At 36.6% G+C, this 16,539-nt stretch overlaps 1 protein-coding gene across 2 annotated transcripts in view; it reads left to right on the top strand.

The window, feature by feature from the left end:
• The first annotated feature begins 946 nt into the window (after positions 1–946).
• Positions 947–16,539, top strand: part of SLC6A15 (solute carrier family 6 member 15) — a 41,678-nt gene continuing 26,085 nt past the window's right edge. The window contains exons 1-2 of one of the 2 annotated variants that reach the window (XM_068667527.1): positions 947–1,211; positions 10,813–11,281. In XM_068667527.1, coding sequence (XP_068523628.1) covers positions 10,993–11,281 — 289 coding nt within the window. In that variant the 5' untranslated portion in view covers positions 947–1,211; positions 10,813–10,992. Of the gene's footprint in view, positions 1,212–1,450; positions 1,825–10,812; positions 11,282–16,539 lie in introns of those variants that run through there. The other variant, XM_068667531.1, reaches the window with a different exon arrangement.

Here is a 16,539-nt window from a genome sequence, read left to right as displayed (position 1 = left end):
TCAGCTGGCGAGCCCAAATTTCTAACTCTGAAGAAAAATCTCTTCTTGTTTGTAAGAAAGTTTTTTGGTGTTTTTTTTTTTTGTGTTTTTTTTTTTTTTTTTTTCAGCATGTGTTAAGATTGAAGTTGATGCAATAATTATTCAGACAACATTAAAAAGGTTTGGTCTTCACTTCATCATGCCTATCTTCATCAAAGTAAATATCACTTTCTTTTCTGGCTGCTGTGCCTTTGAACTGCTTACTTTCTTGATTTTATTACAAGCCTTACTTTATAGCCAGAATCATTTATTATCATTTTTTTTTTATTATTTTTTCCAGAAAAATGCATACACACACACACACAAAACCAAAACCAAACAACAACAAAAACTGGTAGAAGGCCAGTGGACAGGCTTAATGACAGGAAGTTTCAGGGGTGATTAAAGAGGAATATCCCAACTTCATCGTCATGCGGTTTGTAGCAGCGGTGAAAGCCTGAGCTGCAAGACTTGTGCGCCATCACCACGGGCGATGGTTGGTGCTTCTGTCCTCCCCTAGCTTTCTCTCCATCCCTTCTTCACTCTCCATCCCTCACCCCCCCAGCTGCCTGCCGCCTCCCAGCACGCAGATGGACCCGCTACGGCCGCCCTTCTCCTGACCGATTCCCGTCCTTCTTCATCCCCGAGCCCCTCACTCTTCCTCCGGAAAACCTCCGCTATCTCCCAGGAAACCCACGCCCATGCTGCCGTGCCGGGGCTCCCCCGCTGGCTTCTGTCCCACTCCCCCAGCCCAAGGGGGCACTGCGGTGTCGTCTCCCGCAGCGGGGTTCTGCGGCGAGGCAGCACTGGAGGCTCAGGGGCGGCAGCGCCCGCGGCGGGCGTCTCCATCCTCTTCCTCCTCCTCCTCCCTCGGCTTCTTCTGCCCTCCTCCCCGTCAGCCCCCGGCGGAGGAGACGGTGCTGCAGGCGGTGGGGGGGGGGGGCGCGCTCCTCCCTGCGTCAGGAGGTGCGGCTCCCCCGGCCCGCCGCTGCCCTCCCCTTTCCTCTCCCCCCGCCGCTTTTATGTCTGTCTTTAAACGCCGCCGCAGCCGGGGCTGGCCACATGTGCCTGCCGTCGCCGCCCGGCCGCCGCTGAGCCCCGCGCCCGCGCAGCCCCACTCGCCACCCCGCGCCCGCGGGGGCATCCGGCCCCTTCCCGTTGCCGGCGCCCGGCGAGCCCCGCGGGCTGAGGAGGTAAGGCGGAGGCGCAGGCGGCAGTGGCCGGTCGGGTCCCTCGCTCGTGCGCCGGACCACCAGGAGGGGCCGGGGGTACAGCGCGGTGTCCCCCTCCGGGGACAGCAGCGAGCGAACGCCCACTGAAAGCCGCAGCCGCCCATGCGGTTTTAACGCACCGGTGGGTTAGGTTATAAGGGAGCGCGGTACTTTTTTTTTTTTTTTTTTTTTTTTTTTTTTCTCATTGCTATGGCGAGGGATTTACATCCTTTGCATACCACGAGTGACAGAAACCCCATTCATCTCCCTCGCGTGGCGCACGTAGTGACTGTGCAGTGTGCGTGTCGGGGAAGGACGGGGCGACGTCCGGCAGGCGCGAAGAGGGGGTGCGGGCAGTCCCGCCGGCAGCGGCCGCCTGCATCCTTGTTCCGCTCCTTTCCTTCTCCCGCAGCCGCGAAGGCAGCGCCCGCGGCCTGGGCGGCGGCCGGCTCGGAGCCCGGCACTGCAGGGGCGGAGGCGCCGCCCGGAGGGGAGAGGCCGGGAGCCTCCCGCCGCCGCCCCCCGCTCTCATCCCTCATCCCTGGAGGGGCCGGCGGGCTCGGGGCTGGTGCGCCCCGGTGTCAGCCATGTTTGGGTGGGTATGATAATGAGGACCTTTTCCCAACCTCGGGGCGTCTGGGGCTTGTTTTCCGTTCAGGATGAGAAAGAATTGTTGCAGCCCACTGCAACATCTGCACGGCAACGGGTTCATGCCAACGGTTTTCTTACCGTGATTATTTTTTTTCGCTAATTTCTAATTATTCCTTTTAGTTTCCTATTCCCGCATTTGGTGGTTTTGTTCCGATTTCGCTTGTGTTCGAGTGAGCTGGGATTTCTTTGCGGTGCTTTGCTTTTGCTGTGGAAGTAAATGAGATGACTGAAATATGCCTTCACTGTTACAGTCTTGCCAAAGAGAGATTATAATGGGATTTATTCAATTTCAGCAAATTGCACTATGTTTTATTTGTAAAAGATGTAGCCAAGACCTCACCCTTATCAGCCATTTTATTTTGCCTGCATGATATTGCTAACATATCAAGCTCACTGACGTAGTATTGATTTCTAAGAGAAGCCTAATTATTTTCAAATAGTAGGTCACTGTGATTATGCTATATACCTTAGGATTGGAATCCAAATCTCTGCTCCCCCCTCCAAAGGAAAGTATAAATGAAGAAAATAAAAATGTAATTATCTGATGTAATGTACATTTGCACTGGATGTATTATCAATTCTGCTTTCTCCAATTGATAAAAATGTACATCTATATACCCTACCCCCCCCCCTTCTTTTTTTTTTTCTGTTTAGCAATGTGGTTTCTAGATAGTCATTATCAATATCTTATTGAAAAGGAAACTTTACAAAAATAGGTAAAGATAGCTTAATTTTGTCTTTGCTAATATACAAGATTTTGGTCTACACATAGAACATGTTAAGATAATGTGAGAATTACAAAGTGATTCTACATTTAATGCATTTCTACAATTCCATTTGGATTCAGTTTTGCACTTCAGATTCGAGAACAGAAAATACCATTGGTTTTGATTTGTGGATGAAAAAATGAAGCCATGTAATTGCTGTTCAAGTCTTCCACTGATAGTGAAATTGAAGAAGTCAAACTGCTGAGACATCTCAAAACTACTTTTGTGGGATGAGCTGATTCATGTTGACCTCTAGTGTCTTGTCATTTTTACAGTTTTCTTTTTTTTCTTACAGTCAAGCAAGAGAAAAAGTAGTAGTGCAGATGAGGACCATATAGTTTGAACAACTCTCTCAACTCTTTTTTCTCTTTTGTATATTGCAAGAGCGTGTATGCACAAAACTTTTTAAATGTTGAATTTATCGGAAAAGAAAAAATAATCACAGGTTATTCACGAAAATGTTTGGGAGATAGCAACAAGAAACACACAATCTACAAATTATAGCTAATTCTTTTGGTATAAATTGCATTGTTATGGTTTATTGGAATAGTTGCTGTTTGTGTGGTATAGAATAAAATTGCTTGAGAAGTATTTGCAACAGGAATCTTTTTGGGAAGATAGATTTTCTTCTGAAAATCTCTAGTGCACAGCCAGGAGTGTCCACAATTTTAAGTGCATGTGCACCTACATCCCCAGATCATCCATTGCACTGACTTTTTAACTCATATAAAGTTCTTCCTTGAAAAGACATAGTATCTGTTGGTTTTTGGAAGAACAGTTTTGAGTCCTTTGCTTATAAATTTTATATATCAGCATGCCAATAAATAAATAAATGATCAGTACCAGCTTTTCAACGTGACTAAAGATCTCTGTATTCTCAGTTAGTTGCAGAAGAACTTTGACATATCATCAGGTAACATCTCAAAACTTAAGCAACTCCATTCTTCCTTGAAATTGAATTCAAAGACGCCTTGCTGTTCCTCGGGAAATGTTCTAGGAAAAATACAATGACAAATGTTAGCTGAATGTTATTCTAAAGAGCTGGGTTTACAAAATGTGGCAAGTGCATACTAAGTAGCATGAAATAACATTGGTAGCTATTAGAAGAGTTTTAAAGGAGTGGTAATAACTGATCTGAGCTACCCAGAAGCCTGCACTGAAATGTAATTCTTTTTCACTCTGAGGTTTGTGGTTCCATATTTGCTATATGGAAGAAAGAAAAGGATAAGGTTGTGTAATATTATGTACAGAAAAGCCTTGAATCTAGTTCATGGTGGCAGTAGTCTGTCTCCCACTTTGGGAAAATAGACCTGCTGTTGGCAGATGCTATTATTTTTGTATTTCAAGTGCCAGAAATTCATACTGCAGTGCTAATGATTCAGCATGCTCTTCTTATGCTAAAATGGAGAAGGGATGGGAAATTGGAATAGGGAGTTTCCAATATAGGACTTTCTATAAGGGAATTTGTATTAATCAATTTCTTTTTAAATTCAGGGATTTACTCTAATTTAAAAGCATGAATTATATCATGAAATTAAACAATCAGATCTGAGGAGAACCAAGATTTGTGATAACCTGTCTGTGAACAATTCTTTTTTTTTTTTGCTTATATGTAGAAAAAAAACAAAGAAGAAATCATATATATATATAAATATATATAAATATATATATATTTTTTTTTTTCCCCAAGGACAACCTGATTTACTTATTGATAATTCAGATGCATAGAGGGAAGAAAATTAAGGTCTTAGGGCAACTATATATCTGATAATGTCTAGCTTTCAATACTACATTTTGAAACTTAATAACTTCAGTGCTTAAATTAATTAATATATTTTCATTTCCTCTCCCATCTGAAAAGTGTGATAAGATTTTATAATAAAATCATGGTCATGGTGTAGTTTATATGGTTAATATAGAAAATAGAGATTTTATTTCATGTTGCTGACAGTTATGACTTTTTTACTTTACCAGTGAAAAGTGAAGTATCTTCAGAATTGCTAGCATTATTTCACACAACTTCAGCTGGAAGAGCAGGATCTACTAAATTTGAGTTTTCTCCATTAGAATAGGAAATTACAGGCAGCACACCCCCCAAGTCTGTGAAGTATTTCAGTGAAGCTGACTGAGAAGAAAACGCTGAGAAATCTATGAAAGCTGGTGAGAAATTACTGTAAGATGAATAAAGTTCAAAGATTACATGCAATGAAAAAAAAATGGACATTCAGGAGCTCTAGGTTGTTACATTCTCTCTCAGATATTTCTCTTCGGATGTTGATGTTGAAGAAATTGAACATTTCTAAGAAAGAAATCTTCCAACCTAGAAATTCTGTGATTACTCTTCTTATCAAACCATTGCGTTTTTCTTAAAACTGTAGGGTGTTCTCCAATAACTATACTTCAGGGAGACTAGTCTGGGGTAGAAATTTTAATCAGGTTCTTGATGCATGACTGGAAGAATGTTTTATTGAAACTGAGAAAAAATTTCCCAGTAATATTAAGGAGACCCAATGTCACTGAAGTTTGTATAACTACCCATATTTACAGCAAGACCGAACTTAACCTTGTGCCTTTAAATATAGTTGATTGGGAGAAGAAAATGCTGAGAAATCTATGAAAGCTGGTGAGAAACTACTTTAAGACCAATAAATTTCAAAGGTTACATGCAACAAAAAGAACAAAAAATAATTGCTATAGTCTAAATGATTTAACTTTATAGAGATAGTGGAATCAAAAATATTCTTTTTATTGTTTTCAAGTTTTCCATACCCCACAGGTTTTTATTTATTTATTTATTTTGATATACTATAATGTATTTATAATGTATTATCTGTAGTGTGCATTAGTATGTCTCAGATACATTTATCTACATTTTTTAGTGATGTTAAGTTTCATTGCACAAAATATAATTATCTTTCATTATGGTAGGGTTAGGTACCTCTTGAATCTATATCTATTACTAACAGGCTGCATTAAATGGACGAGGGCGAAGTCCTGTATCATGTAGTTTGATATACTGAAGAGCAGAATAATGTCTGCTTTAGTATGTAGGTAAAATGGACTTGACTAGGCAGAAAGAGTACGGTGCATATTCTTGTTTCCGCCAAAAGACATAGTGCTGCATTGCAGCACTAACTCAGTCTGTTAAGTGCATACTGTAACACAATGTAACTCTTGCTGAAATAATTATCTGTCTGTACACAGATTCCCCCAGAAATAACCATTCTTCACAGTTCAGTAATCCCACAAAACCAGGTTTGCAGTCTTCTTTCTCTCTTATTCAGACATGACCATTAGCTGCACCAATTATCTGATTCCTTTTTGCCGAGTCACAGCAGTCTTTTAGTCCTCCCATTTTCAGTATTGGTTGTTTCAATACACTGCCTAGATTTATAGGTTTCCTTTATGGTGCAAAAGCTCCTCTTCACTTTGGCATATAATTTCATTGACTGAAAACTTTGACATGAATGTCAGTCAAGATATTTTCTGAATGTCTGCCATGGTGAGCGTTTTGGCTTTTAGTTCTGTGTCCTGTACTGAATCACCCTTTTCTTCACTTGGAGTCAAGGTAGAGGTCTTGTCAATAGGAATATATAAGCTTGTGGTAATACTCATACACTGTGTGTTGCAACAGTCTACCCTCAAATCTGAGAGATATATTGCTTTTTGGTATCCCTCCAGCATCATGGTTGTATGTTAACCACTTCATCTGAGAAGATCAATGAGCTCCAGAGAAAATAACTTTTTTTTTTTTCTTTAACGTCAAACATTATATTTAAAATGGTATCCATTCTTTCCCTTTTCTTATTTTTAATGATGGTACAGTAGCTTATTAAGACTGCTAGAAGATTTTTTTTCCTGAGCTTGTTTTATATTCCTTTATGACGTACAGACACATTTATTTTCCTTCTTCCAATTTAGATGAAAATTAAAACCATTTTTGATCAAAGATTTGAGGATTATTTGTCATTTGTTAAAATCTGAATGTAAATAATTCTACTGAGATGTTTTGATCAGATGTAAAAACATGATAACAGAAATAAATTACACAATGTTAGAAGAGAATGGAGGGTTTATTGGAATTCCTTTTCAGAGGAGAATGCATTACTTTTAAAAATGTAAAAATAGTCATGTTTTAATTTGTCAGAAAAGCATCTCTTAGAAGTTCCTTAATATAAGTTATATCAGTTGTTATTATGGCATTGTGGGATGTTTTACACAAAATTGCTTTAAGAATGGCTTTTTATAGTGGCTTGTTTGGTAATTGCAAGAATAGGCATGGGGCAGTTGTACTCATTCTACTTTCAAATTTGCCAGCGAGTGTTTTTTTGTTGTGTTTTTTTTTTTTTTTTGTTTGTTTGTTTGTTTTTTCTGTACAGGTTTGAAAGTCTCCAGCACCATAACTAAATTGTTTATTGGTACTATGCAATTGAGAAAACTGGAAGTACTGTGTTGGTCTACTAAGTGTCTATATATTGGCATGCAGATCTGACAGTGTCTAATGAAAATGTGTCAGAAAGGAATCCCTCACTATATCCAGAGTAAAGGTGAACAGGAACAGGCAGGGTTGAAGAGAACAATTACAAATCCCTTACAAGAAAATACATATAAGAAAAATTATGAGAAAAGGGTATGCAACAAAATGTTTCTGAATGTGTCTTCCACTCTTTTGGCTCACAAAATTCCTGTGAGTACTACTGCAAATGCCTGCAGTTTGGTCAGCAGAGCCTTTGCAGGTTTTATCTCCCTGTGCTAGCATTTCAGAATTTGTTCCTGAACCTGAAGTAAAAAGCTGTAGAGCAAGCTAAGCTCCAGATCTTCTAAGGAGATAATTTAGGTCTGAATTCCATATTGTAAGGGATTATTATTGCTTAATCTGCTAATAATGTGGCAGTCTAATCAAGTTTCTTTCTGCATGCTGATCCATTAAGGCTTGATTCTTCTCCCACAGAATAAAATAACAAAATTCCCACTGTCTCCTGAGAAGGAAAGTTTGGGTCTTCACTTTTCTTGATGTGTCAGAGAAGACTCACTGTTTTATCTTTCACTACCAGAAAGAAATAGGAATTTTTACATATCAAGAACAATACTAGTAAGACATCATAAAAATCCAGCTAATTTGACTTAGCAACTTGTTTCCCCAAATTTTGCTCATGCTAGCTCAGATTTTGATTACTGTTAATTCAATGACTTTTTTTTCCTAAACTTCTCTTAACTGAATTGTGATACTGTTCAGCAATTTCTGCTCTTCTAAATTTCCTCAAACAATAAAGACAGTTGTCAGGTCAATTTAAGATTAATTTTGGAGTTGAAGGATTTTACATAAGAAAAGGGATAGCATCTTTCTTTTCTGCTTTGAGTTGTGGAAAAGTCCAGAGAAAAAATATATTCTCCAGTATATGTGATAATAAAAATTTCCTTTCGATGTTTTCATCTGACGTATGATATCAGTTGAATTATGAAAAGGGTGGGTGAAACTGCCTGGAAACCAGAATTAAATCAGTGCACCTAATTCCATGACACAGATCTAATACAGAAAAACAAAACAAACAAAACAAAACACAACAACAACAACAACCAGCAGCTTTAATAAGGCTAAATTACATTTTAGGCATTTTACTTCTAATCCAAAGTGCTGGTAGTCAATAGTATCGTGTAGTAATAATTTACCATATGTGGCAAGATTTAGGAGTTGGAGCTTAAAATGATGAAGGTAATGTCTGAGTCTATTCTACCAAATTCTGTAACTTGTTGGTAATTGTGGTGGTTTGTTATGTACATTCGTTAATGATATCATCAAGGAGAACCAGTCCAATCACATAATGCTGTATTACTGCAGAAGTCTCTGTAGAAGGTAGCTAGAACTGGAACTGAAAGAACAATTTAACAGAATTTGGCATGATATTTCCTAATTACTACTTGATGCTAATGAAGAACTTCAGTTCTGTACTTGACTAGAGCCAAAGTATGTGGGAAGCTAAAATAGTATTTTATAGGTAGAAGTGCTAATGTTCAATAGTATGTTACAAAACAAAGCTCATTCAGTGATTCCTGGTTAGCCAGCTCTGCCGGTGAATAACTTAACTAGATATCTCCTTATTGAGCCTTTACTCAAGGGCATTCATATCCAGACACAACTTGAGCGTTTTTTTATGATTTATCTGCAATTTTTTTATGATTTATCTGCAATATTGCTATTGATAACAGCCTGCTTAATGGAAAGTTAATGAAATGCAAATTAATATTGCTAGGGCTTGATATTTTTTATTTCAGTTTATTGTGAAGTATAGCAATGCAGTGACTCATCTGTGAGAGCAGCAGATAAATCATATTGCTGCCCTGCAAGTCACTATATCTAAAACATTATAGGCCTTTTAAAGTATTTTAATAAGTTATGATAAATAGCTGGTCTTTCAGACTGTAAATACCATTTGTTGCTTACAGTTAGAAAAGGATTTCAGACATACAGACAAATACCGATGTAGGTTCACCAATGCAACTTTTGTATTAAATACTTGTTTCATTTTCACTTGCAATCCCAGAGTTTATTACTAATTACTGCAACTGTGAAGCTGAAGAAATTTACATTGGCGGTTCAAAAGGAAAGGAAAAGTTTGGAATGTGACTAGAAGTAGTTGAAGTACAAGAGTCCCAAAGCTCCATTAGGATTATTTAAATGCTTCAACTGTATTATTAGTTATTATAAATGTTTCAACTGCATTACTAGTGTCTGTATCCTGGTTCTACTTAAATATTTCAGTCACAACTACTGAACAGTGACTAGAACAGGACGTAAGGTGGTGTGCCAGAGGTGTAGATGGTGAGAGGAGACAGTAATGGGAAGCAGAAGAAAAGTGACATGGCAGTGACTACAAGTCTAGGGAATAAATGGGAGGAGGTTAGAAAGGATTGCAGTATGCAACTGGAGTGAAGTTTAGTTTCAAAATGCTAGGAAATTATTGGAAAGGTAATTGTCTTGTCAGCCATGAGGTTGGTGATACTTTTGTTGACAAAGATTTTAGTTCTGCTTTTCTGAAGTATCTTCCGGATAAGGTGCGGGCTGCATTCCAGTGGCTTAACTTCTTTCTGTGTGATCTGTCACTGGACTCTCAAGCAGCCTTGAGGTGCTTGATCTCATGAGATATTGATCACTTATGATAATCAATTATTGTGCTATTAGTCCAGTAACATATAGAGTTCTCAGCTATGTATGAGTTCAGCATAGGGTACTGTCTTCATTCTACAGACAAGATGATGCAGCAAGTCCATAAGCAACACCTGAAAGTTCCCAGGTATCCTGTAACTAATTTTTGATTCTCATCAGTTAGGAGTTTTGGTTACACTCCTCATGTAAATCTATTCTCACTTTAGGGTTTTGAAGAAGCTTAACACATAATCTAAATCCCTTTTAAGACTCTTAATTGTGCAGATGGCTTTACACATATTAGTTTTGTCTTATGTGAATAGTGATTTTTTTTTTGGTCTGTACATGCACATTTGAAACAGTATGCTTTTTAAATGTGTTTGGTTACAGTTCCTCAGATGATTATGTATGGTTAATTATTTCATATTTCCAAGAAACTACCTAAAACATCAAAGCTTTGAAGAGATGAGCCTCCCTCATTGTAAAATGATTGTGATCATATATTCCTAGAAAAAGAATATGGGAGAAAAAGTCTCCCTTGGTTTTGAAGTACTGGGTTCATACTATACATTAAAATCTTAATTGAAGTACGATTTTCAGAAATGGCTCCCAAAATTTAATATACTTTGTTTAAACTATATTTTTAATAAACTCAACAGCTAAAGTAGAGATATTGTCAGGAAAGAATGGAACTGGGTTCCTAAATTTTATATGAGGTGCATGTCCCAAATGTGCCTACTAAGAAGAATCTGGTTATGCTGCCAGATCGAAATATGAAAAGTTAGTCTATCAGTCTAAACAAAGCCCTCAAGTGAATGAAATGCATTCTATACAAGTATTTAAGACCAATATGTGAACTTAAGTCTTACAATTTGAAAGTAGTTTAATATTCCTTTCTTCTCTTTTTGTCCTCAAATCAGAGATAAGCAGAAATAGGTAAAACAGAGCATATAATTTCTTAATTTTCTTCTGCATGGTATAATAATATTCTTTTATTGTTACTATTATTATTCTTCCACAGATACTTTCAATAGGACAAACAATCAGGAACAGAAGTGCTTATTCTGATTTCCTACTATCAAGGACTCAGTCTACATCATAAATCTATTTCTTCAAGATTTTTGTCCAAGCAGAGGGAGAGCTTTCTTCAGTGCTTCTCCACCTGTTTCAATTGAACTTCTGTATTTTTCTTAGAGTACAAATGCCTAAGAACAGCAAGGTAGTGAAAAGAGAACTAGACGATGAGGTCATTGAGTCTGTTAAGGACCTTCTCTCTAATGAAGACTCTTCAGATGATGCCTTTAAGAAGAGTGAGCTTATGGTTGATGATCAGGAAGAAAAAGATGTAGATGTTGAAGAAGGCTCAGATGTGGAAGATGAAAGACCAGCTTGGAACAGCAAACTCCAATATATTCTGGCACAAGTTGGATTTTCTGTGGGACTTGGGAATGTGTGGCGATTCCCATATCTGTGTCAGAAAAATGGTGGAGGTAAGTCTTGTGATAGCAGTAGCTAAGTGATGAAGCTAACCTTTAAGATTTCAAGGTTAACACGGATAATCACAGTAGAACCTGCTATGGCTTGTCAGATTTTTCTTTTAATTTATGCCAGAGCCTACGAGGAATAAAGCATATTCTTTTTATTTAGAGACATATCGGCTGAAGTAAGTAGCAGATTCTTCTTAGATTTCAGGGCAGAACGTTTCTTACAGTTTTTGAAATGAATTTAACCAGGGGTTAAGCAAAACCATACTAGGTCTTTCGGGAGGGGTTGCATTATTTAGGACCTGGTTATCGTGCTAAAATGTTCTGCATTGTACTTGCACAATAAATCAAGCCATTAAATATGCATCCACTTTAAAGAGCAAAGCAGTATTCAGTCTTTAGTATTTAGCAGTACTAAGCTTCACAGTTTTGCTTTTTAATTGCCTTTAGCTCCTAGGCCATTTTTTATAGATAATTAATTATATAGATAATAAAATTTACATTAAGAAAATGTATCTGTTTGTTCTGTTACATGGTTCTATTTTCCTAAATAAGTTATCTTTCACTTAAAGTAATAAAATCAAGCATTTTATTTATTAGCTCTATGGTCATGAATGTAGAATGAAGTAGTTGACTGGAGGCTTTCCTCCAGGTTTAATGTTTTATCCTATGCTGTACTGTACCCTACTACATTAATACTACATTAATGCTACATTCATGTTCATCCTATTCTAGCCAACTACTTAGCTGAATTTGAAACAAAACTGTTGCTTTTCCTTATACAAAAACTGAATCTGTGTTACAGAACAGAAAATAAAGAGTAACATTTTATTCATGCTGGATTTCAGTGGTTGAATGGCAAAACTGATGTAACTGAGAAATAGAAATAAGCCTAATCAGAGTATAATTCTCTATATGTTCTCTCATTCAATTTAAACAGTAGAAATTGAGGTTTTACTTTCACATCTTCTTTCTCCAGGATAAAATCTAATTTCTTTTATAGCTGTTGTAAGATTTTTTCACTCTCATTTAACTTCGTTTTTGTTTCTCCTTTATTCTGGAGAGAACATCATTAATGGTTGATTTAATGGTTTGTGTGAAACCTTTTTTTTTTTTTTCCATCTGTAACAGTGATGTTAACTGAGAAAACAGAAGTTGAATGTAGTTTCTCAAAAAACTTATTGTCACTGAATGACAACCTCCTCTAGTCTACTAGACACTATAGACTTGACCACTACTACTTGTTCCGTTTGTTAAATTGTTTCAAAACAAACTAATTCTAGTTACAGTTGTAGCTATTAAAATACTTATATTCTATATCCTTTCATTCTAAGTGTGGTGTAAGGATGTAGCTCAAGACTAATGCATTACAGTGATTTGTTTTGGATATTTGTGTTCTTTCTGAAAGTCTGCATTTAATATAGTTAGTGCATTGAATTTTGCTTCAAACCAACAGAAAAAGGTATGTTGGTAAGTTCCTTAGACTATTGGATTCATATTATCAGGAGCTTTTAAAGTTACTTTGACAGTGAATGCAAATTTAATTCAGGTCAAATATAAATGTATTAAAAGTAATTATAATTTCACATTTTAAAAACAACAACAACAAAAACCGTTAAGGGAGTCAGGTATTTCATTAATCAAACTTGAAAAAATAAATATGCAATCATTTTATGTGCACAGTGATTTCAGGAACTATGTTGTGTAGAATGGTTTGTGGAGATGCAATGTTTTCTACACATGGCCAGAACAAGGAGGCATTTTGCTTTTAACAGTAGTTTTGCATCATTTTAGCAATTTACAAGCTTCAGTGGAAAGCAAGTGATCATTTGAGTGAAAACTTTGGCTTTCAAGTTAACTATAATGCAGGATAGAAAAGATGATACAAAACATTGAAGCATATACGCTGGAGCATGTAGATGGACAGATAATTCTCACAGATGTGTAAATGAATAAGGGGAGAAGGGGAAGGAAGGAGGGAGAAGTTCAGACACATGGTAAAAAAAACTACACAAATTTTACTTGAGGTTACAGTGTTCTGCTAAAGGAATGTTATTATATATGTTTCATTCCAAGCAAAATTAGTGTTTTTATACAACCCATTCAAAATATCAGTATCAGAACTGTTTTGTAGCCTTTTGCTGAGGAAGCTTTACTGTAAATTCCTGTTGAAGTCTCTGAGGATAATGTGAACTTAACGGGGATTTTTAATACAACTGCTTCAGAGGAGTATATGGTAATGTCTCCACCTTTAATCATGTTCAAACATTTTTCATTTTCTTCCCTATCTTTAAACAACTTTTATCTGGCAAATACCATCAGGCAAGATGAGTCTAATAAATAGTGGAAAAAACAATAAATGCACTCCAAGCTTAAAACAAAAAGAAGGAAATGAAACATAGTTACTCATTAAAGATTTTCCTTCACAAATTTATTCTAATAGTAAGTATTCCAAAGCCAGTAAACAAAGGTAAACTTAACCATGTAGTAATCTTATTTTTTTTCCTTATTTTTTTTTTCAAACTAACGAAACATAAACAACAAAATAAACATAGAACAGACACAGAAAAGTTAGCTTGAATGGATGTATACTATTAGGGGATTTTGTGGAGACAATATTTGGTGTCTACCACCCTGCTTACTGTAGAGATTTTCCTTGTTTGTGGCTATGGTCTGTGTTGTGCCAACACTATTGACATCAGAACTATATTCCGCTTCAGTGAAGTATCTGTGTTTGGTTTAAATGTAACTTCTTTATTGGTACAATGCTACACTATTTGAACATCTATAAATACCTTTCCAATCTCTAGTTTTAGTTCTGGTCTGTAGCATGAAAACAAGTTTCCTCCACTTTCTTTTTGGAAATCCTTTAACAGTCCTTCCTGTTGTCTTAATTCATACAAATTCATAAGCATTTAATGTTATTTTTATGCTTATTTAAGTTACAACTAGACTGGGCAGCTCCTTGCTGGCTTTCACGCTTGGCTCTCCCAGAAAAGGTTTATTGTAAGAGGTGACCAAAGAGGCTGGTATGCACCTGTGATGAACTTCACTCTAATCTGGGATGTAGCTGGAATACAGCAAGTATTAAAAGAAAGAAAAAGGATGGGAAGAGACTGAGAGCCCTTCAGGGTTCTCATTTGCTTGACTTGGGATAAGAGAGCACCGAAAGGAGTTCTAGGATCTGTGAGTGAGGGGGGCTGAAAGTGTTCAATAAAGTTTTGAGGAACTGACTATAGACTTATGTCTCCTTCAACTTTATCCTCCCCGTAGGTCCCTCTTCTCCCTGGTAGGCAGTGCCTAACCCCCGTCTAGCACTTAATGCCCCTCTTTCACTCTTTGCAGACTAATAGATTAAAAATCTGTTTCTTTCTGAATGCCTCACAAAGGTGATTTGCATTGGAAATGAGTATACTTAAATTTAAAAGTTTTTGATATTAATTATTTTTACACTATGCCACTAATTTGTTCCTATATGAAGACAAATGCTTTTACAGATAGGCGCAGTTCCTGTATAACAACTTCAAAACAGAATTTCAAGAATAAATGTCAAGTTAGAAAGTAAAAATAATATATAATTATAGCTTTTTATTTATTTATTTATTTGTATTTTTATTTTTGTATTTTAGTCCATGTTCTCTTTGAGCAAAATTTAATAATAAAATATTTTTTGTAATAATTCCAATAGAAAATTGACTACTCAGGGTGGACAATATCACATGCTGGTGAAAATGAGCAAAGTTTCAGTGAATTCAGAGAACACACCATTCTTTAAATCATCTGGAGCTGAAGCCAGTGTGAATAGAAGGGCAATAATTAACACAGTATGATAACAAATCATTGTTTTTTAGACACTGATACAAGTCTTTGTCTTACAATATTTAATTACAGAGTCAGAGAGAAGTTATATGAAGTAGAAGAACAGATATAACATCTGTTAGCACCACACAGGACAGTTCTTCCTCATACACTCTGTCCAGTTTGCTCATGCACTCAGTCCTGTTGCCTCCTTTCATTGGTTTTGGTGCTTGTCAGTCTTTGGATTCAGTGGAATCTGAAGTGGTTCAATCCACATTTCATCTTTATGAATGTGTCCTAATCGCATTTGGGCTGTTCTGGATGAGGGAGGAATACTGAAGTTCAGGAAGTTGACAGAAGAGCAAGACACTGAAGATAAACTGGAAGAGGGGAGCAGGAAGACCTTTTCCTGATGATTAACACACTCACTTGTTTTTTGATCCCTATTTTGTTCTCTGCTAGTGTACTTTATTTGTTATTGGATGACTTTCTAATACATCGACTGACCTCAAAACTGGGATGACTCTTCCCTTCCTAACTGTTTCTCCATTAAGCTGTGATATCTCTTGTGCCTTCATGTGGACAAGTGATCCTGGCCTTCATCTATATTAGCATGCTGTAGATTCAAAGCTGCCTCAGTTTCCTGTGATTAACAGTGAGCCTGAAAAATAAGGATCAGGTCTACTCAGTCAAACAATGAGGTTAACAAATAGTGACAAAGTAGACCTATATTTTTGTGCTGTTCATTGCAATCATCTTGTGAGTAGCTTGCACAACTTCCACCTTTTTCAAGCAAAAGAAATATTTATTCTGTTTGGTTAAAGTAAAAAGTTGAACTCAAATGGTACATTCACATATTAGAAGTAAACGAAATATATTTTGTTTTGTAATTTCATGGGCATTAACTTAATTGACTTATTTTTATTTTATTTTATTTTATTTTATTTTATTTTATTTTATTTTATTTTATTTTATTTTATTTTATTTTATTTTATTTTATTTTATTTTATTTTATTTTATTTTATTTTGTTAAGATCAGTTGTTTTAATATTTCTGTAGTATAAGAAAACAAAAGAACTAGTAAATGATGATAAACAGATAAAGGTGTGAGTAGCATGAATAAATCTATAGAGGATTACCTTGCTAATACATTTTGAAAAGATTGACACATGCAATTATATCAGGATGTTCTATAGTGATGTAGTCTGGATTTTACACTGAAATACCATCAGTCTGAGTGGTTAAGTTCTGTGGGCTTATAAAACCAAAGCAGCTATTTCTAAGAAATACTGAGGAAACAATATATAAATGCTTAAAGACTAAGTAGTGACTAGGTGCTAGTCTTGTCTAATTTTAGTGAATGGGAGCAAAACAAGTATACTCATGTCTTTCCAACACTGATTATGGACTCTGTGACTTTGTTATTTAGATGTAGATCAATAATCTATAATCAGTGGCTAGAATTC

Source organism: Anas acuta, chromosome 1 (genome assembly GCF_963932015.1).
Source record: "Anas acuta chromosome 1, bAnaAcu1.1, whole genome shotgun sequence".
NCBI classification, from domain to species: Eukaryota; Metazoa; Chordata; class Aves; order Anseriformes; family Anatidae; genus Anas; species Anas acuta.
This window is presented reverse-complemented; position numbering and strand designations above follow the sequence as displayed.